This window comes from Hoplias malabaricus, chromosome 3 (assembly GCF_029633855.1).
Source record: "Hoplias malabaricus isolate fHopMal1 chromosome 3, fHopMal1.hap1, whole genome shotgun sequence".
Lineage (NCBI taxonomy): Eukaryota > Metazoa > Chordata > Actinopteri > Characiformes > Erythrinidae > Hoplias > Hoplias malabaricus.
In genome coordinates this window covers 79,718,951-79,743,784 of record NC_089802.1, presented here as the reverse complement: position 1 = coordinate 79,743,784, position 24,834 = coordinate 79,718,951, and the positions used below count along the sequence as shown (strand labels likewise).

The 24,834-nt window shown below is 41.1% G+C and overlaps 1 protein-coding gene across 4 annotated transcripts; it reads left to right on the top strand.

Annotated features, from left to right (window-relative positions):
* The first annotated feature begins 1,870 nt into the window (after positions 1-1,870).
* Positions 1,871-24,834, top strand: LOC136692153 (uncharacterized). 4 transcript variants are annotated; one of them, XM_066665311.1, is made up of 7 exons: positions 1,929-1,978; positions 3,015-3,079; positions 19,185-19,248; positions 19,512-19,838; positions 21,444-21,737; positions 23,404-23,520; positions 24,283-24,833. In XM_066665311.1, exons 3-7 carry the CDS (start codon positions 19,188-19,190, stop codon positions 24,297-24,299), a joined length of 816 nt encoding a protein of 271 aa, XP_066521408.1. In that variant the 5' UTR covers positions 1,929-1,978; positions 3,015-3,079; positions 19,185-19,187; the 3' UTR covers positions 24,300-24,833. The 4 variants fall into 4 exon arrangements, with proteins under 4 accessions (XP_066521411.1, XP_066521408.1, XP_066521410.1 ...); XM_066665312.1 differs by lacking the exon at positions 1,929-1,978 and adding an exon at positions 2,161-2,221; XM_066665314.1 differs by lacking the exon at positions 3,015-3,079 and having other exon boundaries at positions 1,871-1,978; positions 24,283-24,834.

The window sequence follows — 24,834 nt, the reverse complement described above, 5'->3', positions numbered from 1 at the left end:
CTGAGAGCAGGGATTGTAGTTGTGTCAGGTGTGATGGGTCTTTTGTTTTTCACCATCTTCTCTCAGCAGCTCTGAGGTTAGTGTGCATTGATCGAAGGGAGTCAGTAAGCCACGGGTGGGGCTGCATGGGTCAAAAATGTAATTTTACAAATCTTATTATAGCATCAGCCTCAGCACTGGTGAATTCTGAGTCTGAGAAAACCTGTCTGTGAAATCACACTCACAGTGTCAGTTTGTTTTGTTGTGGTTCACCTGTCTGGCCACTAGAGGTGGTTTTGATTAATGCGCTACAACTTTGGTTTGGGCGGCAAGGTGGCGCAGGTAGTGGCGCAGTCACACAGCTCCAGGGGCCTGGAAGTTGTGGGTTCGATTCCAGCTCCGGGTGACTGTCTGTGAGGAGTTGGTGTGTTCTCCCCGTGTCCGCGTGGGTTTCTTCCGGGTGCTCCGGTTTACTCCCACAGTCCAAAAACACACCTCAGGATGGAGTGTATCTGAAAAACAACTCTCAAAATATTTGCTTTATCTTTCTGACAAACAGAAACAGTGAGTGTTTGCAGCTCTGCAGCTCTCAGTAACACCACACTGTCCTAGAGTCCTCATTTATAGAAAATACAATCATTTACATTATTTCTAGACGTTTTTAACTTGTTTGAAGTAGATTTCGCCAGCAACATCTCCAAGCTCATCTCCCTGCTCCCAAACCAAGCCGCTGGATTTAGACATTGATTACCAGTGGCGGATGCTGGTCTTTCAAGGAGGGGAAGCTCAATTTCGGCCTACATCATAAAATGTGTCGGTTTATTTATACGTAAATTCTACCCTCCGTTCCTTTTTAAGAAAACGATCTGTGACCCTTTCGTACCAACAAGGCGTCTTTTCCAGGGACTGGACTAGTGTCCTCTCAATGGCCAGCAGAGCTAGGCTGCTTAAACGGCCTTGGCCCATGTGAAGTGTGTCCCCCTGTGCTCCCACGGATCTTTACACCAAAGGATCGCTGATTCACTCATTTCACTGTCAGTCAATAAGGGATTCAGCCTCAGACAGATCATCCAATCATCATGCAGAAGCTGAGCGAGGGGCCAGCCGAGGCCAGCCCACTGCCCCATAGACCCCCAGAGACGCTGAGCGTCCGATGGGCGGGACAAAGCCCAGCATTTATCCAATCACTCATCTCGTTTCGTTGCTTCGCTATTGAACTCTGTGGATGCTCAGCGTCCTCACTGTTTAAATCACTGTGAAGCTGCGGGAATGATTGAGAGGAAAGCCGCGTCTTTACCAGTGATAAGAAGCTGATTCTGAACAAAAGTTGAGCGCGTTGTAGTGCATATTTATTCAATGACATGTACACACAACAGTATATATTTGATCACTTATTTTTTGACATTTTAGGGGAAGCTGAGCTTCCCTTGCAGTCTTAGAGCCATCGCCTCTGATATGGGGTGGGCTTAGACTCAGCAAATATGCCCCCAGCCTGCCCCACCAGTATCAAACTCACTCCTATGCCCTGCACCTGCCTTTGCTCATTTTGGCACAGATTGAAAAGTGAGAAACTGAAGCACAGTTTAGTTAGTAGCCATTTCTCTGTATTTTTGAACATGGATGTTAATGTATCTGGTGTTATAATGTCAAGCTACTGATTTGGAGATAGAAGTTGATGTTATTTCAATAAATTAGGAAATTGTAAATTGTATGTGTATTTTATGACCATTTTTGGGGGCAATATGGTGCAGGTGTGGCACGGAAATTCCCTTTTGTCTGAGGTGGGGAATGATAGAAAATGTTTGAGAACCACTGCTGTAAATGAAGTGTTGTGACATTCTTTTATACAGCTTTGTGACATACAGCTTTATCAGTATTTCTCTCTGAGGAACTGAAACACAAACGCTATTTTGAAATCATCAGAGGGTTCACTCTTATACATAACTGAGGAAGATAACTGAGGAAGGGAAGGGCTGTGAAGCTTCCTGTCAGTAAACAGGTAGGTGCATAGTTTCTGAGTTAAACAGGGTCCTGGTCTGAGTCTATTACCAAAGTCACACTGTACCTCTGTATCATCTCTTTGGCTAGGATTTAATCCACAGTACGGGCATCTTCCTTAGAACAGAGAAAAGCTCTGTTCACTTGGAAAAACCTGTCTACAATCACTAGCAAGTACTTCAACTGACAACAAGCACATGTGTAAAGTCTATGTGCAGACACTGAAAGGGATATTCAGGAGCAGGTAAAGCATCATCTTTGGCGTGTGTTAACGTTTGGCACAGATTAAACAGCTGTATGGGAGGAGTTTTACGGTTTTACGTGTTTTTGAATGTTCCCTGTGGACTCTCCTAAAATGGATTCTCTGGGCGTTAAAGTCCAGACACTCCATTTAATGTGTCTTCTAAAGGACCTTAAAACAAAACAGTATGTGTGTGTTTTTTCTAAATGATGCAGTTTTAATATAAATGTGTAAAAATGCATTGTCTCACTTCTCCAAAGTTTGTAGTCACTCCAGGAAATGAATCACTAGCTCTGGTAAGCAATGCTAACAAACCATTAATGGTAAACCAGACTGTAACATTATATTTACACAACATTATATTTGTAATCAAAATATAAGATAATATCATGTTAAACTTGGGAATGGGAGGCTTTGGAGTGAGCACATGTACTTTTGGAAATGGTGGGAATAACCGTGCAAGATGACTGGTTATTCTTTATTCAACAAAACAATGATGTTTTACCTTCAATAACAATGATAATAACACATTTAAAGTAGCACTAAATCTTTGGAAATTGTCCATGTTGAAGTACAATTAAAATATTTAAGTATTGCTTAGAACTGCATTTACATTTTTTAACAGGGTAAAATACCATTGCCCTCTGGCATGAATGAGTTGGTCTTTGCCACTCAAATCACAAACAAGCGGGCCATAATTAATGATGACGTATTAATACTTCTGAATGAGCCGCGCGGAGAGGACTAACTGAGTGTCGACTTGGAGCTCGCATGATGCATTCCCTTTTTCCTTCAGACCACAACCACAGCACTACTCACAGTCTGCTCTTCAGTCCGAGGACCAGCTCTTCCTCTTTCTCTGTGAGTAACAGCGCTGTCACACTTTACTCTCGCTTTACGCACATAACTCTATAACAAATAAATAAAACTCAAAATCGACTAACAAAGTCACATTAAAGACGTCCTTTTAAAGCCGTTATTTCAACGTTGAAATCACGAACCTAAATGTCATTCAATAAACATTGAATTAAAGTTGAAAAGACATCTAAACATAAACTTTGAAAAGACGACTAACAGAGTCACATTACACATGTATTTTCAAAGTACAGTAGGTTCCATTAAGAATTTAATGGTTCAGACTGGTTTTTAGTGGTGTCTACATCTAATAGTTTACCTCATGTAACCCATTAGCACTTAATGGTTCCTAATAGTTTATCCATTATTTCTCTAATAGTTTCCATCATGTATCACTTCTTTTAGTATTTAATTGTTCCTGTCAGTTCACAATCCTGGCTGGAAAAAACATTACACCCATAGGTAAAAGCAATATATTTATAAACATATTTGCAAATTTTTGTAATTAGCCCAAAATATGTGACTCAAATATGGCACACAATTACACGTAGAAATGTATTTAAAATATATATATTTAATGAAAATATAAAAAATGTAATATTCTGTATTTGATTACACATGTAAATGAAACAGAACTTCACATACTAAGAAAATGAAGTACAGATTTGAACAAAAATGTCACTGGGGCTGTACCCCTTTTAGGTTCAATACAGTACCTTTCAGTGTAAGTTCTTTTATGTACTCATGTTTTTAGTTAATGTACTTGGGACCATAAGGGGCTAAAACGTATCATTAACATTGGCTTTATATACACCACCCTAGTGACAAACCATTTTGGACCCTGTGATGACTGAAGTGTATCAGAATTATTCACACAAATATTCATAATGACTTTCTGTGCTGTTTATTTAGTTGTAAACATGCACAATGTAGCTTCAGTTAAAAAACATAAATTCCAATAGAAGTCTATGAAATTGCAAATGTAAATGGAATTATTGAATTGTAATTTTGAGATCAAACGCATGTACAAAAGGGAAATTAAAATTCAATCTTAGGATTTTATTGCCATTTTGCAAATTACATTTTAATTTTAATTGTAATACTGATAAGCTTCCATAATCAAGTGTACAAAACAATTACTTAAGTAAAAAGGCAAAATCAAAAATATAGGAATTTTTAAATTAATAAAATCCACCTGAAGAGGAAATACGCAAAACTGACATTTGAAAATGTACATTAAATTTGACCTTTTTTTATCTGTTTAAACCAATACATTTAATTAATAAAAATATGACAGTGGAAGGAAAATTATTGCTTGTGTTTTCAGTACACATCTTCTGTTAGAATGAAACTTGAATAGTGTACTGGCAGTCATACACCACAGGTTATACTGTACATGTCCACGCACAGGCCAATGTGTTGTTTGAGTTTGGCAAAGGTAAACTTTCTATGCAGGAATTGTGTGCATTGGTTCAGTAGAGGCATGAAAGGTTTAGTACAGGAGGTCGATCACTCGAGTCACACTCTGCAACTCCATGTTTAAAATGCATCTCTGGAGAATTGTCATGGTGTTTTCAGGTGTGCAGGGTATTCAATTTTGAAGTCGTGATACATACAGGAGTTTGTGAAGAAGGCCTCATCTACTGCACTATGACAGCAAACCTCAACTCAGCTTTCACCACACTCTGGCTTCCTCTGGAAACACCAGTTTCCCAGTTCTGATCTTTCAGCTGAATTATCAGATATAATGTTGTAGGTTCACCCTACAGAAAAACAGAAATAGACTTGGCATGACACACTAAGACATAATACTGACTTTCCATTGACTATTTCAGTTGGTGTGGCAACAGTGTACTTTATCATACTTAATGAGGGGGTCAGAGTTGTAAGTCAAGAAAAACAAGTTTATTCTTGAAGTCAATGCCTATACATCATGAAGAAAAATGCTTTAATAATGATCCCATACCTATAACCTGTTAATTTACATTGGTGCCCCCCTCGGGAGTTTGGTGTTTTCTTACTGTGTCTGTATGGGTTTCCTCTGTGTGCTCCTGTTTCCTCCCATGATCCAAACACACATTGGCAGGTGGATTGGCTACTCAAATGTGTCATTAGTGTGAGTGCGTGAGTGAATGTGTGGGTGTGTGGTGCCCTGTGAAGGACTAGTGCCCTGTCTAGGGTGTGTTCCCACCTTCCACAGAGTGACTCCAGGTAGTATGTAAATATTTGGTACCCACTACAACCTTGAACTGGACAAGCAGTTAAAGACAATGAATGAATACATGAATGAATGAAAGCACAGAGGCCACGTTGATGCAATAATTGTTAAATTATTAGTTAGGTCAAATAACAACCTGCAAGCTTCTCTGAAGTCCTCTCTCATCTCAACGTCAATGTGGCGATGTGTACAGCTGTAAATCCATCACTGAACTGGTGAAGTTTATTCACTGTTAGAGTATGGATTCCATCAACCTCATCAGACAACTGTAAAAACAAAGCAGAACACAATAGATGAAAGCTTCATTATAATATTCCAATAAATTATATCAATAAAGAGAATAGTGTAGCGCAAATAAACTAGAATAAGGAAACCATATTAGATAAAAGAATATTAATAATGGTCTTACAGTAAAAAACTAATATAAATCTAGTATTATATTATAAATGTTATAATAATATTATAAATATTGTATATAATATTTTCAGAATTTAAAAGAAACAATAATACTTATATGATGTTGGTTCACTTGCCACCGGCACTGGGCATTTGGTGACAATGCTGTTGATGCATCTGTTGAAAAAATTACTGAAACCTTCAGATCTCTGCAACATTGAAAAGTGGCACATTTTCTAGCTTTTGCTTGAGTGACATATGCAAGGTGTGCTGGAGGATGGACAGTATTGACTCAAAACATCTATGCTTTCATAATCTGACTGCCACTTACACGTTTTAAAATATTATTACTAATTCTACAATATAATAAAATAAATACTTGCATTAGTGTTCCCCACAACATTTATATTTCAAAGTTAAATCTCTGGGAACATGAACATACTCCATGTTGGATACCTGTGTGGGAAAAAAATTGTCAGTCTAACAAAATATTGTATCATATGTAAATGTTTTGGTGCACCTGATAAAATTATATCTATTGTTGAAAATACTATTGATTTTGCGTTCCCTCGCAAAACGTTTTCCGTTCTCTCGCAAATACATTGCGCTCCTTTGCAAATGTTTTATGATACACAATTGTCTTTGTGGCTCAGTCAACACATCAGGACACTGCAATTTCCAGGGAAATCCAGCCACTTGAAACAGATATTATATATGTATTTATTTATCTCTAATAACACACAGGTTCGTTGCCAGTGCGAATCGTTCATACATCTGTAAGGAAGTGCCTAACATCAGAGGATGTTGGGAACAAGTTTATATACGTTCAGTAGCATCCTGAAAGTGCTAGTCAGAATGCGGTAGTTCCATGTATCAACATAGTAACAGGTGTATGAGACGGCGGCTTCGTGAAAAGTGTGGATGGCGCACTGTGGTAGGGGTAAAACTAATCTTAAGGAAAAACTTTTACCAAGCAAAGTCTCTTGCAAAAATCTGGTCATTCAATCAGAAGATGGAGGGTGTGTAAGGGAGTGGCTCAACACAGAGATCTCAGGGCATGCGGCGGACTGATTTTTACAGAGACGTGGCTCCAGACACGGCTGTGGAGCTAGAGCCAATCGCTACACCATGCATTTTGTTTTATCTGGGAATTCTGTTTTTTTTTTCTTTTCTTTTAAAGCTGCAGTAAAAGCAGGATACCATTGTCTGCCTGAACTAACTTTTACACACATTACTCCAATACACTACCAATAGCTACACATTTATTCAGGTGTTCACTCCCCTTTCTCTGCCACTGTTTGGAAACTGTTCAGTGTCTGTGTCTCTGTGCTGTTCACGTCACCTTTGTCCATGCGCTGCACTTTAAATTCTCTCATCCTCATTTCATAGCAGTTAACAACACAGCAACAAACGTTTCAGTTGGTGCCCCCCAATAACACAACCATGTTTTCTGCTCAGAAGAGATGCTATGTCTTTATATTTCAGTCCAAGATCAAAGTAAAATTCAACGAGCTGCTCCATAGTTCACCTGACACGCACAGCAAGCACATAATCACCAGCAAGCACAGTACTACGGAGCCCACAATGTATTTGCGAAGGAACGCAAAATCAGTAGGTAATTGACATGGCTCTGTTTGTTATTGTCCATGTCTCCGCCTATGTCCCGCCTTCATTCCTCCTCCTTGTCAGTGTTTGTAATCCTGCCCCTTCATTATTAGAAGTGTCCTTGTGTGTATTTAAGTCCCCTTGTCTCACTTCCTCTTGTCGGACATTTCACCTCTGTATTCCTTCCAAGTCTGTCTGTTTCTGTTGTTCTTCACTGTTGTTGTTTCCACTGTTGTTTTCCTCCGTAGTCGTCTGTCTCCGCTGTTCCTTGTGTCTGTTCATCATTTTATCTTTTGCCCGAGTCTGTATCTCTTTGTTTAGTTATATTTTGGTTGTAAATAAAGTTGCTGTGTTTTAGCGTGTGCGTCCACCTCCGTCAGTCTTTTTTCAAGAATGAATATTTAAAAATAAATAAAACTAAAAAACATGCGTGGTGTGCACAGGTTATTATGTGTGTAATGATGTGTCCTTCTTACAAAAATTAGGGTCATAAATCCCCAAATTGTAAAATATTGTCACACAATGCTCCATGAACTTGAGTGAAATGTCAAATGAAAGCTTAGGTATTAGACATTGCATGATTTTATGAAATTTTCATGGGTGGAAGCTTCTGTCCATAAGAGCCCTGATAGGATTTATTTTATTTTCATGTGGTAATTGATAACTTAAGACCATAGCAGGTCAACTGGATTTTATTCAATACTTGAGAATGAAATGTGAATTTGGCTGCAGCTATGTGCACGTGTGACGCCGGCCTACCTCCTAGCCATTAAATCACCACACCCTAATGATCATAAGAGGGATAATACCCACTAACAGAATGGGTTATATATGTAAAAAAAAATACTGTGATTATAGTCCGACTACGCCACCTGAGGAATTTCACCTCAGGAAATAAGACTAGTAAAACTAGCCAGGCAACCCAGGGTCGTTTGTTGAAGACAGAGAGAATTTTATTTCAGTACACATTCAAACATTAACCTAAAACACTAAAAGACTTTAGCTGCAGCTTTTAAATTAATACATCAACATTCATTAAAGAGCATTCAAAATTACTATATTTTAAAATGACAACAAGGTGCCATAAACTAGCTGCCACAACTAGAGAGAGAGAGAGAAGGACTCTAACAAAAAAAAAAAAAAAAAAAATTGACAAACTCAAGAAATAACCAATTACAAAAAAACCAAAATAAACAAATGAAAATCAATAAGGATAGTATACACTTAAAGAAAAGAAATAACAAGAAAAGAAAATGAGCAAGCCCGAAATTGGGATATAACCCGCTAACTAAACCCAAAAATTGACACAAATAAACAATAGAAACAAAAACTTAACCCAAAGAAAATCAACAATTTCCAAAAAAAATACAAGTGTCGCAGAAACTGCGCCTTGAAAATTAAACAATAAAAAAGAAAATAACCAAAAACAAACAAACAAAACGATTTAACAGACCTGCAAGGGATACGAATCTATAACAGCGCAGCAGCACGACTTTGCCAAGATGTGGAGAAAACAGCAGCACCACGAGAGGTGGAGCAACTAGGAGAATGTTTAAACTCAGTTTAAAAGGAGTTTATCTATCTCTGTCGGCACGGAGGTGCGACAACCGATAGAAGAGAAGGAGCATCTGGCAGTGTGACGGTTCTAACGAAATATAGAATGTAAATACAAAAGACGACTGGAAATATTCTTAGAGAGAGGAACATGCCTACCTGAGACACAATAACAGTGCTGAATGTTAGTCCCATGGCCTAAAAAGAGCAAACTACTCACCAGACACCACTCTTACAAATTATTAGAACCCATACACAGTGGACCAGCAGATCTGGGGAGGTGATGAACGTTAGGGTGCTGTCCAGCTGTAATACGTGTAGTACGCCGCAAATCCCCCGAACTGGAACTAGGTTGCTCCCCTGAGCATGAAGCCACTGGGCGAGAGCTTATCACCCCTAAAGCTTGGTCCAACCTGGGCACGCCACCAAATATTCCCCAGTGGACTCCACCTCAATATCAATATTCGGCACGGGACCTGCCGAGGACCCACTAGGGCTAACTAAAACAGCATGAGGAACCTTAGAGACCTACACACAGAGGTCATCATCGCTAACCAAATCACCCTCCACTACAACTGGAGCAGGGGAAGACCCACTGGAAGGGGAAGGAAGAGGCACCGGACGCAACCTGGCCTTTAACATGCTCCGGTGTACATGTTTTACCTGCTGCAAGTTTTCCAGAGGTGCTATGGTATACACAGCCACCTACCCAACCGGTGCCTTCAACACCTGATAGACAACAGAACTCCAAATATCTTGAATTTTATGCCATCCTCTCCAGCTATTATCCCTCAGGTACACCAACTGACCCACCTGCAGAGGTGCCTCACGCACCTTCTGATCATGACGTTCCTTTTGACGTCCAGCTGCCTGCAACAATTTCTCCCAGGCACCATCGAAGGCAACCTTAAGTTGGGCCTGATGCTCCAACACCCAATCATGTACCTCTCCTGACATTGGCTCAGACACTCTGCCAAGGAGGAAATCCACCGGGAGTCTAGCTTCTCTCCCAAACATTAAAAAGGGCGACTCGCCCGTACACTGATGGGAAGTAGTATTATAGCAAAACAGGACAGGGGTAAACAAGAAGGCCAATTCCGCTTCCTTGCGACAGGAAAGGTGCGCAAAAAATTGTGAAGAGTCCTATTGAACCGCTCACACTGCCCATTTCCAGCTGGGTGGTATGGGGTAGTCCAGGACTTCTCCACCCCATATAAACTACAAACCTACTGGATAACAGAGTTCTCAAAACTCCTACCTTGGTCAGAGTGAATCCGACTGGGTATCCCAAATTTATAAAACCATTCGGCCAAGAGAACCTGCCCCACTGTAGTTGCCCGCTGATCCCGAGTTGGGACTGCCACTGTGTACTTACTGAATACATCAGTCATAACCAATACATTCTCCAGCCCATTTGCTGCAGGCTCTAATATTGTAAAATCTATGGCCACAATCTCATTAGGTCTAGAGGCCATCAAATGCCCTATGAAACTATGAGGTCCTGACCCAGAATCTTCAGCCACTTGGCAGCGCTCGCATTCTTGACACCACTGTTTAACATCTGAAGCCATTCCAGGCCAATAACAGTGCTCCCTCACCAGTTCAGAAGTCCGCTCTACACTTTGATGGCCATGCTCCTGGTGTAGTGAGGTCAAAATATCCCCCTTAAGGGCTGAGGGTAGGAGAAGCTGCAAGTTCTCCTCACCTACCTCAGGACGGAACACTCTGCAGAACAATACCCATTGTTCCATTGGCACAACAGGGCCAACACTGGTCGAGAAAGCCGTCTCTCTTCTGGAGTGGGTTGCCTTTGTTCCCTCCAGAAATGCCAGATGTCCCTCAACACTGAATCTGCCACCTGAAGTTGGCAAAGATATGGAGAGAAACTGGGGAACACTGAAACTAAGGTCTGGGTGACCGGCGCTCTACTGTCCAAACCCGACACCTGTTGCAAAGAAGCAGGAACAACGGTGCCAGGCAAACCCTGCTCTGTCAAACTAGACCCCAAAACATACTGCCGAGAAAGTAATCGGAATGCAGATGCCCTTCGACCTGACCGATACTTAATTTCAAAATCAAACGAAGCCAACTGAGCAGCCCAATGGTGTTCCATAGCCCCCAGTTTTGCAGTCTGAAGATAGCTCAAAGGATTGTTATCAGCAAAGACAACACACCAGTGACCCAACAAATATTTCCGAAATTTCTCTGTCATGGCCCACTTGAGAGCCAGAAATTCCAATTTCATGGAACTATAGTTGGTCATGTTGCCCTCAGTCGGGCGCAGGCCACGGCTGGCATAGGCCACTGGCCTAAGGCAACCATCCTGTTCCTGAGAAAGGACAGCACCTAGACCACTATAACTAGCATCAACCTCCAGGATAAAGGGACGTGAAAAATCTGCATAGGCCAACACTGGGGCGGAAACCAATTTGGCCTTCAAGGCCTCAAAGCTATGCTCACATTCAGGTGTCCACGCCTCACCCACAGATGGACCAGACCCCTTTTTAGACTTGGTGCCAGCCAACTTTGCCACCAACCCATGGAGAGGGCCAGCTAACTGGGCAAAACCCTCCACAAAACACAGATAATAGCTGGCAAACCCCAAAAAAGAATGCATGTCTGACACGTTTTGAGGCTGTCGCCACTGCCCCAACCTTACCAGGGTCTGTGGAAACCCCCTTGGCAGAAATGACATGCCCCAAATACCCAACCTCCTGCTGAAAGAAGGCACACTTCTCTAATTTAACCTTTAGCCCTTCCCTCTGGAGTCAGTCAAGAACAACCTCCAACCGCTGAATATGCTGAGAAACAAGAGGAAAATACCACAATATCATCAAGATACAAAAGTAAGGACTGACATTGTTGGTCACCAAACATCCACTGCATGAGATGTTGGAAAGTGCTTGGGGCACTACAAAGCCCGAAGGGCATACGATTCCATTCAAAGAGGCCGAAAGGAGTACAAAAAGCTGTTTTGGGTTTATCCCCTTCAGTCACCGGCACCTGTTTATAGCCACTGTCCAAATCCAAGGTAGAAAACCAATGAGCCCCAGACAAAGCATCCAAACTCTCTTCAATCCGAGGCAAAGGGAAAGCATCCTTTCTAGTTTTACTATTTAGCTGGCGATAGTCCACACACATATGCAAGCTCCCATCCTTCTTAACTAGAAAGATTGGAGATGCGCATGGGCTACTGCTCTCACGTATGATCTGGGCCTCAAGCAACTGATTAATATGGACTTTCACTACCTCGTATTCAGATGGGGGAACCCGACGATAGCGCTGCCGAACAGGGACTTCATCCAATAAAGGGATATCATGAGAGATGAGATCTGTGCAGCCCAAGTCACTCTCATGGGCAGAAAAGACAGCCTGATACTTCTGCAACAAAGATTGAACCTCACTCTGTTCCTGACAGCATCGACAAATCCAGCGATTCCAGTTGTGTCTTTACAGAATTAGAAGCTGCCTGCGAAGACACAGGTGCCGTAGTAAACCTCTCTTCCTCAACCCCAAAAGGTAAGCTAATTACATGTGCAATGCTCAAAGAGCCTAGAAGGACCTGAGGATGCAACAATACCTCTGTGGTACCTACATTGACCACAGGAAAATAAACAGTACCTCGGACCACTGGTAACAAACAGGAAGAGACGAGCAACCCTGCTGGCAACCCACAATCAGGGGGCTCTAGCAACGCCACCTCACCAAAGAACTGCTCTGGACAAGTGCTGGCGACCAACTTCATAACCCCACCTGGCACGCGAATCGCTTGGGAACCACGAACCCTGACCTGGCCAGAGAAATCCATTAAGCCCTGAAGGGCAGATGAGTGACATTGTTGCAGTGCATCCAAAACAGGACCTGGAGCCTGAGACACCAAAGGCAAACTAAACAAAGAGGAACCATGCACCACAAACAACTCCTGGTAGCAGCGACTGATAACATTCATGCCCAAAACACCAGGAGATAAAGAAGATGCCCCAGGTGGGTCCTTAACCACCAGAATACCACACTTAGGGATAACCTTCCCACACAAAACTACATCAAGCTCAATGTAACCAATATAGGGGATATCAAGCCCATTGGCAGCTCGAATGGCAGGACTGTAGACGATCGGGACCCCAAGCCTGAAACTGCTGCAAAAAGAAACTCTCCATTATGGTGGACACCATGGACCCAGTATCCACTAAGCAGATCACAGCTACTCCCCCAATCGACACTAATAGTAGGACAAGATGACATCAACCGGTGCACATTATCTATCTCTGAGCCCAAAAATACTCCCTCTGAGCTTTGGATCTGCAGCTCAGTGGGCTTTAGTTTTCCAACTGCAGCAGAGGAGGGCCTGGCCCTATTAAAGGGAGCACCAGAAGGGACACTAGTACGGGAACTAACACGCTCCCCCTCACACTCCCTCGACAAATGGCCTGGCTGTTGGCACTTATGGCATATAACACGACTGGGAAAAGAGGGCCGATTTGGTCTCGACGATTGCTGCAAAGAAATCAAAGCTTGAGTCAGCCAATCAATATGACCCTGCTGATGCTTCAAAAGCTCCCTCAGTTCTCCCAACTCAGATGCTTGAGGGGTAACTACCGGGGTTGGAGAACTCCCCTGCACGCCATACTGCACCCCATAAACTAACGGCAAAGAGAAACTACGTCCCCTAGCCCCGCCCGGTAAACCCTCTCTCTTCCAGCGCATAGCCTCCTCTCGCACATCCAACAAGGTAGCACTAGGCCGCTGACAAATAAACTGTTTAAGTTCCCGACAAAGGGAAACATCCAAAACATGCTCAACAAACTGATCTCGGAGCAATATTCCCACATCAAGGGTGCCAGCAGGTGCCTATTTTTTCACCTGCTCTATCAAAGCCATTAAAGCTAATGAAAATTCCAATAATGTCTCCCCCTCCTGTTGCTGTCTAGAGAAAAAGGCCTGCTGTAGTGTGACATAAGATGAGGTACAACCATACAATTCTTTTAAAATCTCAAATATTTTGGTGGGATCACTGCGCTCTATACTACTCCGATATTTTCTCTCTCTACGTGCTTCTCCCTCTAAATGATCAAAAATAAAATAAGCTTGATCAAGGACAGAAAAGTGTCGAGCACGCATACACACCTGTACCTCCTCTATCCACTCAACTATATCTATGCCAGATTTACCATTAAACAAAGGGCATTTCCTCTCTCTAGGAACGACTACCAGTCGTTCAATAGTAGGACTAGACACTGCAGGAGGCTCATTAACTAAGGGAGTTTGTGGGCTAGTACCAGCCACAGAAGCACCATTCTCCACCGGCACCTATAGACACTCAAGAAAAAAGACAGACAAAAATATTAATAAAAATGCATGTAAAAGGAACCACAAATCTCTGTCAACACAACAAATACTACTGACTACGCCAGTTTGTGACGCGGCCTACCTCCTACCCATCAAATCACCACATGATCACCTAATGATCGTAAGAGGGATAATACCCACTAACAGAATGGGTTATATATATAAAAAAATGCTCTGTGATTATAGTCCGACTACTCCACCTGAGGAATTTCACCTCAGGAAATAAGACTAGTAAAACTAGCCAGGCAACCCAGGTTCGTTTGTTGGAGACAGAGGCTCGTGGTCCACACTCAATTTTATTTTCACAATAAGAATTTTATTTCAGTACACATTCAAAAATTAACCTAAAACACTAAAAGACTTTAGCTGCATCTTTTAAATTAATACATCAACATTAATTAAAGAGCATTCAAAATTACTATATTTTAAAATGACAACAAGGTGCCATAAACCAGCTGCCACAACTAGAGAGAGAGAGAGAGAGAGAAGGACTCTAACTGGTTAACTCTAACTCAAGAAATAACCAATTACAAAAAAACCAAAATAAACAAATGAAAATCAATAAGGATAGTATGCACTTAAAGAATAAGACAAAAAAATAATAAGAAAAGAAAATGAGCAAGCCCGAAATTGGGATATAACCCGCTAACTAAACCCAAAAATTGACACAAATAATCTAACAAAATAGAAACGAAAACTTAACACAAAGAAAATCAACAATTTCCAAAAAAATACAACTGTCGCAGAATAAACCTTGAAAACGAAACAATAAAAAAGAAAATAACCAAAAACAAACAAACAAAACAATTTAACAGACCCACAAGGGATACGAATCTATAACAGCGCAGCAGCACGACTTTGCCAAGATGTGGAGAAAACAGCAGCACCACGAGAGGAGGAGCAGCTAGGAGAATGTTTAAACTCGGTTTAAAAGGAGTTTATCTATCTCTGTCGGCACAGAGGTGCGACAACCGATAGAAGAGAAGGAGCAGCTGGCAGTGTGACGGTTCTAACGAAATATAGAATGTAAATACAAAAGACGACTGGAAATATTCTTAGAGAGAGGGAACATGTCTACCTGGAGTTAAACTGTGAAGCAGTAAAATAGTGAAGATGCAAAGCACAGAGCAGCAACGATGCGAAGCAGAGAATGAATGAAGGCCTCAGACCACGGCACAACACCCACAGCAATCACTACTAAATACACACAAACATCACCCCGTTACTGCACACACTGTAAACCCACACAAATAGGGAAAAATATACCGACACCCGTGGTCCTACCTAAAATAATTAAAACACACAAATCATTGCAGTTGTACCTGAATCCACCACCGCCAAACCAACACCAGGAGGGTCAAGTTCACCGGAAAAGCGGGGGAGCCAAGCAGATCAAACGAATCACTAAGTCCTCCTACTCCCCCTTCTTATAGGGCTACAGTGACATCCCCCAATTAACCCTTGACATTACCCTTACATGAGTATCAATTGGAAATAAATAAAACACAATCTGCCACACACGCACAATCAAACTCGCTCAGCTAAAAACGAATGGAATCTCATCATATTCAAATCTCTGCCTTTATTCACTCCCTCCTCAACCTGGACTATTAATGTTTTAGTCTATAAAAACGTGGAGATGTTTAAAGGGGTGTAGCCTTGAGGTGATTGACAGCTGTTGGTCAGTTGATAAGTTAGTGGACGTTCAGGGCGTAAGTTTGCTTTTGACATTGGTGGGGACCTATGAATCTTACACGTTTCTTAGAAAATTTGGTTCATTTTGTCCACCTTCTTTTCATCGGCACCCACGATGCACCTGAGTCTTGCAGTGATAGTCGTCTATGACTGGAAAGTTTTCCTTCCAGTTTCTGCGCTGCTCACAACCAAACTACAGAGTCTCAGGGGACATCAGGGAAAGGCACAGCCAATCACACTGGCCCTATGTGTTACAGGGAGGTAGGACTCAACTACAGAACGTGATTTAACCCTTTCTGCACCTCTAGGTTAATGAGACTTTGACCGATTGGGGTTTTGTTTGTTTGTTTGTTTTGGAGGAGATCAAATTATTGTTGGGGACAATTCAGTAATCGTTGGACATTGGTTGGGGACATGTCACCTCCATCCACGCTAATTCTACACCCTTGTGGATGGTGGCATCCTGTGTTTGGTCTGACGCCATTTAATGTAGTATTTATCACTCCTAAACCCACAAATAAATATATATCTACAATAGTATAATTAGGGCGGCACGGTGGTGCAGCAGGTAAGTGTCGCAGTCACACAGCTCCAGGGACCTGGAGGTTGTCGGTTCGACTCCCGCTCCGGGTGACTGTCTGTGAAGAGATGGTGTGTCCTCCCCGTGTCCGCGTGGGTTTCCTCCGGGTGCTCCGGTTTCCTCCCACGCTCCAAAAACACACGTTGGTAGGTGGATTGGCGACTCAAAAAAGTGTCCGTAGGTGTGAGTGAGTGAATGTGTGTGTTTCACTCTGTGAAGAACTGGCGCCCCCTCCAGGGTGTGTTCCCGCCTTGCGCCCAATGATTTCAGGTAGGCTCTAGACCCACCGTGACCCTGAACTGGATAAGGGTTACAGATAATGACTGAATGAAAAAATGAATAGTATTATTACAGTCAGATTATAAATTGTGACACGTGCAGTTATGTGAGGAATATACACTGTACATCACCTGAGTTTTAACTGTGTCTCTGGCTATTTACTCTTCTTTGTGAACTATGCTGAGTTTTGTTCGTGTGTTTTTCAGTGTGTACTAAGCTTCTTTCCAGTATTGTAATTTTTGTACCTTTGACTCTGCTTTGTTTTCTTGTTGCTTTCACTGTTTTGCCCTGGTCTTTGTTTAGTTGCCTGATTATTAATATATTTTATGGCTTCTGGTCTCTGCAGTTTTTCAGACCTCTATTAATACGGTTCCTCTTTTGTTGATAAATATAGTTTTTTTCTGCATGTGTCTTATTCTGTTTGAATACTGTGATATTTAATTACCAAGAGAATTCTACTTTATGTTGATATGTTGGTGAACACGTGTAGTGCCATGACCCACATTTGGTTGTCATTTAAATAATATGTAGTGTCTTTACATGTTCAAATGTCAGCTTGGACAAGGAGGCCGTCCTGTTGGGTGACATTACATATAATATACCGGTATTAGCTAAAATTAATTATTTATTATTAGTTATTATTATTATTTACACTCCATCAACACCCACACAAACAACTCACACACTACTGATTCCCCAACCCAAACACCATGAATACGAATGTAAACACTTACTGGTGATTATACACTTAATGAACGTCTTATTTTTTTTATTTAATAATAAAGCCAATGCCAACATGCCAATAAAGCCAAGCTGAATTGAATTGAATTGATTCACAAAAGTGTTCTTGGCTCCGAAACTGAATCTGACCAGAAAGTGAGAATTTCGTACAAGAAAGGTACACACACACAAACAGATGAGGACTGATTTTATCACACAACTGGTTTATTAAAGGTCAAACAATGAATATTGATTATACATTCATATAATGATATGGATTAAAGCGATACATGAGGGAGCAGGGAGATTAATAGATGAGGGAATTTCTCTATGATTAATGACCTAAACTCTGAACATGAGTGTAGTGTTTACACATATCCTGTTTACATCATGGTTACACCCAGTTACCTTTTACAGCACAAATACACCCTAATGGACATTGTTTTGTATTTTCTTAGCAATATCTTTTGCACTGTAATGTGTGTGCACTGTTTTATGTTGCACTAGCTTTGCACTAGTCGCACTTTAATGTTGTGTATTGTCTTATGTAGCACCTTGGTCCTGGAGGAACGCTATTTCGTTTCACTGTGTACTGTAAACACTGTATACTGCTGAAATGACAATAAACTTCTTGAACTTGAACTTGAACTTGAACTCTAAAAGGGCTATAGTTTTCAGGGTTCAGAGGTCTCCTTCATGCTCTGGGCGTGGCATAGAGTGTCGCTAGACTAAACTATAGCTTCCTAAGTTTGCTAATAGAAAATAGAAATAAAACTTCTGCTGGAATTTCTATTGCCTTGAGTCTATGGCTCCTTTAGGTGAACTTCCTGACTGGATTCACCCTTGGCTTAATCTCCACATCTCAGAAACGGTCATTCCGTTTCTGCCTTTCACGTCTCTTTTTTTCTGGCTTTCTCTACATCTTCGTTCTCTGTTCTGGATTCTCTGAGAAACTGCTTCTATTCTCTCATCCTTGCAGCACTTCAGAACTGCACTTCTGTTATTTTCCTTGGTGCTTCTCTCTTCTTTCTCAGTACTACATTGCCTAGAAAAACCTGCTGTCAATCATGTCACTTCCTCATCAGCTTCTCCCACAATGACCGTGCAGGCACTGCATGACATGACTCTTCTGTAGGAGCTGCACTGTTAAATCCCCCCCTGACAATAAAAAAATAAATAATAAAAGAACTTACCCTGAATTATGCACAGTTGTAGAAACAGATACTGAAGTTAGTGAGAGCCTGCTGCACTCAGTTTGGCATTAGTTATTATTATATGTATTCAATTTCATGCAATAGTTTTAATCATAAATTACTATTCCCTTCGTATGGTTCTGTTTCATATCGTTCATAACTTTCTTATATGGTTTTCTTGAACCAGACATTGACTGTCCTCTTTTACAAATGAATAATGGGTATGATTTGACATAGATATAAAACCATATAACAACAATAAACTGGTTTTCAGTGAAGAACCAGATGGATTTGAGTATTTGAATTTCACAAGAGGCATGATTGTGTCAACCACAAATTATGAGAAATAAGACCACTACAAGAATTCATAAAATAAACCAACAGATGCCATATCCATTACACTGCATCATGAACAGCTGTGTTACAGATGTGTAAAATATATATGCACCATTCACCACGATTAAGAGACTGCACTTTTAAACACTCACCTGAATAAAACCCTGTTGTTGTGTGTGATTCTCTCAGGACATGGCTGTGAAGATCGTCCTGATCCTCCTCCTGTTCTCTGTTTCTCTGGGACACGCTGAGAGTGAGTTTCTCTGATTCCTAAACCTCCTCACAGTGGTCCTTAAATGTTAAAACAAAATGAAATGTTCTGTTATGTGTTAAAAAGAAAATAACATCATTGTAATTAAAGAATTCTTTTGTCTTATATTTCTCATTCTGAGCTGAATTCATTTTATAAAATAGCACCTGTGTTACTGGACTGTTTTCTTTAGTTTGTTTGATTGGAATAAAGCTTTCACTAAAGATAAAGATTCTTTTAACATACATTTTATATGATTTAAACAGAGACTGTGGACCTGAAGTGCCGGCCTGTTGTTGGAGTCATCGGAGAGAACACAACGATCCCCTGCTCCTTCAAGATCCCAACTGGATATGAGGATGCTATCATCTATGAAGCAATGATTAAAAAGGAAGGGCAGAGAGATCCACTTTTATATATCAATAAGACTGCCAGTGTAGTTCAAGGAGATACTCGAGTTAAACTTCCTTCTAGAACTGATCCGTCTCTGCTCTTCACCAACACCAACGTCTCTGATGAGGGAGTATATCTCTACGACCTACAGACCAGCCGTGGTGAGATAAGAGACAGAAGATTCAGGCTCAGTGTCACAGGTGAGTGCTGCCCTTCTTCAGTGAAAGCCCTTGTTAATGAAGCTCTGTGGGGCTGGGGCTGAAGAGCAGGGCTCTGTAAGAAATCATTTCTTAATCAGTGACACCATCTTAAATCTAAATGTGTCCTGAACTGAGGGGCGTTAATCAGGAGTGTGTTCCTCTCTTCACTGCAGTAACACTCCCTGCTCTAATGGGAGGACTTTACTCTAGGTGTTAGAACATAGCTGTGAGGATCTGATGGAGTTCAGCCTCATAATCATCAGTGAGGGTCAGGGGCTGGTGTTGGGGATTATTTCTGGATCAAACTCACCACTCCAACTCATCCCAGAGAACACAGTTCCACTGTTCCACACACCAGAGGAACTCCATCACTCCAGAGAACACGGTTCCACTGTTCCACACACCAGAGGAACTCCATCACTCCAGAGAACACAGTTCCACTGTTCCACACACCAGAGGAACTCCATCACTCCAGAGAACACAGTTCCACTGTTCCACACACCAGAGGAACCCCATCGCTCCAGAGAACACAGTTCCACTGTTCCACACACCAGAGGAACCCCATCGCTCCAGAGAACACAGTTCCACTGTTACACACACCAGAGGAACCCCATCACTCCAGAGAACACAGTTCCACTGTTCCACACACCAGAGGAACTCCATCACTCCAGAGAACACAGTTCCACTGTTCCACACACCAGAGGAACTCCATCACTCCAGAGAACACGGTTCCACTGTTCCACACACCAGAGGAACTCCATCACTCCAGAGAACACAGTTATACCCCCCAGACTTTTGTGTGCAGCTGCTTCCAAGCATCCCATTTTATTTCATGTTTCTTTATAGTGATGAACATCTGTGTCTGATCCAACAACTGGATTCTCTAGGGATAAAGGTTGTGTACAAACTTTCGAACGTTTAGTGTTGAAGTTGAAGGCAAGTTAAAATAATAGTGCTAGTACTAAAAGGGCTGTGGGGCAGAAAGTTCATTTTAAAAATATATCTTTGGGTAATTTAGGAGTATGTTAGGAATATTCATTAATATATTTATGATCATTGTTGTTGAATGTGTGCTCCGCTTCTGGGAGCCACGGGACCACGGAGAGAGCAGTGTCTCCCATTGCTCCATCTCTGGAAGTACAGGAGCCAAGAGAGATGAGTGTCCCGCTCAAGGTCAGTCCCGGTGTTCAAACGAGTTGTACTATCAATTATCTAGTAAAAAGTAGCTAAGGTTTGTAAAGAAAGTAGCTAGATTTGTTGCTGGTCGGTTTTTTCTTCTTAATAGTGCGCTAGAAGTCTGAAAAGTCACTGTAAAGTTGGCTATATCAATCAGCGGTTTGGACCCGGACATGACGTTTCACAAGGATGATATATGAAGACTTAACAAGAATATAGAGCCGGCCAAATCACACCATGCTACCACCCTGCTGTTATCAGTATCACTGGAACTCAACACACTTGGAGGAGATCACTATCTACTCATTCAGTTTCATCAGTTCAGCATATTTACTACTTTAGAACAGAATCGTTGACATCTCCAGGCCACTAGGTATCAGTATTACTGCTGTTCCTTTAACATTGTGTGCTTTTCTTTTGTTTCCGCAGAGTACCACCAGCCTGTCTTTGCATCATGCTCATTAAAATTTTGCCGCACTGAACTGTACTGCAACGCTAGCGTTATCTATCCAGCAGGAAACATTCACTGGTTTGACGACACTGACACCAACTGGACAGAGGAGGCCAAACTGGAGAAAACAATGGCAGGAGACAAACTGATCTCCATGTTCAGCACACTGACCTTCACCTGCTTCAGCTCGAGACCGGAGGTTTTCAGGTGTGTCGTTCTTGACGGCAGTTTCAGCGCGGTAGAAGAGGCCAGCGTAGACCTGCCGAACGCATGTAACTACTTCATTATTTACTAGAGCACTGAATTATTTTCTTTAGCATCTGACTGGCGGATTCCGATTTTTTTATGGCCAATTTTTGTTTCTAAAAATGATAAACAATGGCATACAGAAATATTTAATTCAACTTTTAATAGAAAGTTTATGTCAACATAAATATGTGTCCTAGGTTGTAGGACAAGTCCCTTCTTTTCATAAGTCTACAAGTAAATAACATCAGCCTCGACTAATGATACGTTTACCCTAGAAGCGCCGAGAGCCGGTGTATATTTGAGCACTGTCACTGATTTTACTCAGAGTGCCGTGGTGGTTTCTGTGTGGGAGGGTATCAATGTGGTGCTCAAAGTGGTCATTGAATCAATAACTGCACAGACCAGCGTGGCTTGTCATTAGCAAAATCAGTACACGCTATGTTTATGTTCTGGAGACTGTTTTGCTGGACAACCAGCAACGGCATCCTGTTGGTGACCAGCTAAACCAACACCAGACCAGCAAAGGCATGATGATCTGTGCTTTTGTTTAGCAGCAGGGTTTGGAAAAGTAAATACAGTTTTAAAAAATATAAGAATAATAAAATAAAAGAACCACAGCAATTATGACAACTGTGGAGTTCCCAAGGAGGAACTTTCTCGCTCCAGTTCACACCCAGTTAAAGTTGTGACCGAAACATTTCATGAAATCAGAGGGGGGTAAATCAAATCAGATGCTGAAGGAGCAAATTAAAATGAGATGTTTTAGGTCTTTAAATAAACTATTACATTAATAATGATAGTTTAATAATGTTCCAAAAAGTTTTAGGGCCCCTCTCACTCACAGACCCTTAGAAACATCCTACCCATCCACCCCCAAACCGTGGTGGGGGGTAGAAATGAAATGATGTGTTTGTAACAGTGTGTTGCTGGGTGCTTTACAGATTTCTTGGTCAGAAGGGTTCTGTAAAAGAGGTTTTAAATCTGTGAGTCCTGTTTCCTGATCACAGGAACGCTGATAAATAAAATAGTGCAGAGTGTAAGGCCCTGAGATCTAGAAAGAATGAGTAAAATCACAGCTGAAATCTACACCACGGACATCATCTTACTGAGCTCTGTACGTCTAGTTACTGTGAGTCTTTTATAGTGTTTTAGATTTTATTACAATCTCCTTTTACAAAAACGTTGGAACGCTGCAAAATGTACGTGTTGCTGGCTTCAAATTTAAATATTTTTCAACAAACTATAAACTTTTCAGTTTCAAAATTTAAAATGTTATTGTACAGTTTTATTAATTAAATGTAGGGTTTAAATTGTTTTCAAATCATTTAGTTTCTTTTCACATTTTCCACTGAGTCTCAGCGTTTTCTGGAAATGTGTTTGTAGATATTTCTAATCAGGAAACACCTTTTCAAAATGGTTTTTGCTTTTTACTGCTTTTAAAAACACTTTAACTCAGTAAAAATGTTTTATTTCATTGTCACATAATAAACACTGGTTTATAGGATGAGATTAATAACAGGGTTTATTCCTATGGTGCAGTGGAAGTATTTGGATGGGAATAAAATCACTGAGGTACTCTAGGAATATTTACATTAACCCACCTCCTCCTGTGAAATGAATACTGTCAGGGCTCTCTGCCCTAAGGGAGACATTTGATCAAATCTCATGATTGTTTTTATGATTTTTCAGGTGATCCAGATTCCTGTCCACTCCCTGCGCTGATTTTATGTGGAGTTCTAGTTCTAGTTCTAGTTTTAGTTCCAGTCTTAATCCTGATACTGATCATCATCTGCTTGTACAGAAACAGTGAGTATCAGCAGCTCTCAGGAACACCAGTGCTCTAGGACCATGAGGAAGCCTACTGTCAGAACTGACCCCTACACTGGGAAACAGAGGCTGTTCCTCAGTGTGTTCCTGAGGGTTCTCATGTTCTGTGTAGATTCTTCCTTTGCCCATGTTTTATTCTGAATTTGAAGAAACACAAACACCAAGAACAGTTAAAGAACACTAGGGTCATTTTGATCCGCTGCAAAATGAAGACACATCGGTTCCTGACTGTTCAGTAAGAACCACCTTAAACTCCCATCATTCACTGCAGCAGTTTGTGAGAAGGTTCTTCAGTAGAACACGAGTCCCTTCTTCACATTCTTGCTGTTGAGAAACAGCCGTGATGTCTGTGAGACACAGAGAGAGAAACATTAGAAATATACACACATATATTCATACACAAATATATAAAAATGATGGGTTCTACAAGGGTTCTTTGTTAAAGAAAATGGTTCTATAAACAATAGAGGAACCCTTTTTGCTGCCATATGGAACCCTTCTCCTAAAGGTTGTGTATAGGACCATCTACAGCACATTCTCCATCAATCTGAAGAACCCCTTCACGATGCAGAGAACCCTTTAATCGTGCAAAATGTTCTTCAAGTGTTCAGGGTTCTATATAGAACCATTGTCTTTATTAAAGCTGCTTCTAGATTTTAAACTACAGCAGATTAATTTTAGAGTGATTTTTTTTTCGACTGAAATCCCCCTGACCCTGAGCTCTGTGTCCTTTTTTTCCAGAGTGTAAGAAAGAGTAGTGGTCAGCGTCGTCATGTCGTCCATGTAAAACCTGATTGGGGGAAGCCGAGTACCGTCATGCAACCTCTCCCTTCCTACAACCCATTTAGAGGCCCTGATTACTACCGTCATCACCATCGTAAACGCTAATGATGACATCGTACATCCAGCTGTTGTCCCTATTTCTAACTACTGCCATGATGTAACACATTCCCCTGCACTAAATCAAAACTGAAATATCCTCCAGAATATGCTTTAACCGGTCTAGTATTCATTTACATTTTATTATACATTTATTTGTTGAGTTTTGTATTTGAGTGTTTTTTCTGCAGCTGTTCTCTCCTAAGTGCACTTAATAAAGTTTACTTGTTTGTTGGTAGCTGTGGCTGTGTCTCAATTTCCACCTCAGTGTCCACCACATTATCATTTAACACAGACAGGTTTCTGTAGCAGAAAGAAAAATCACTAACTTTCCTAATTTTAATATTTTAAATGTCTTTGTAATATTATAAATTAAATAAAGGGTTAACATCATTTGCACATCACTGCATTTTA

Coding starts and splice junctions, on each gene's coding strand:
- LOC136692153 (XM_066665314.1), top strand. CDS start 19,188: ATGGCTGTGAAGATCGTCCTGATCCTCCTCCTGTTCTCTGTTTCTCTG. Junction 19,249..19,511: donor TTCTCTGGGACACGCTGAGA/GTGAGTTTCTCT, acceptor TGATTTAAACAG/AGACTGTGGACCTGAAGTGC. Junction 21,738..23,403: donor CGTAGACCTGCCGAACGCAT/GTAACTACTTCA, acceptor ATGATTTTTCAG/GTGATCCAGATTCCTGTCCA.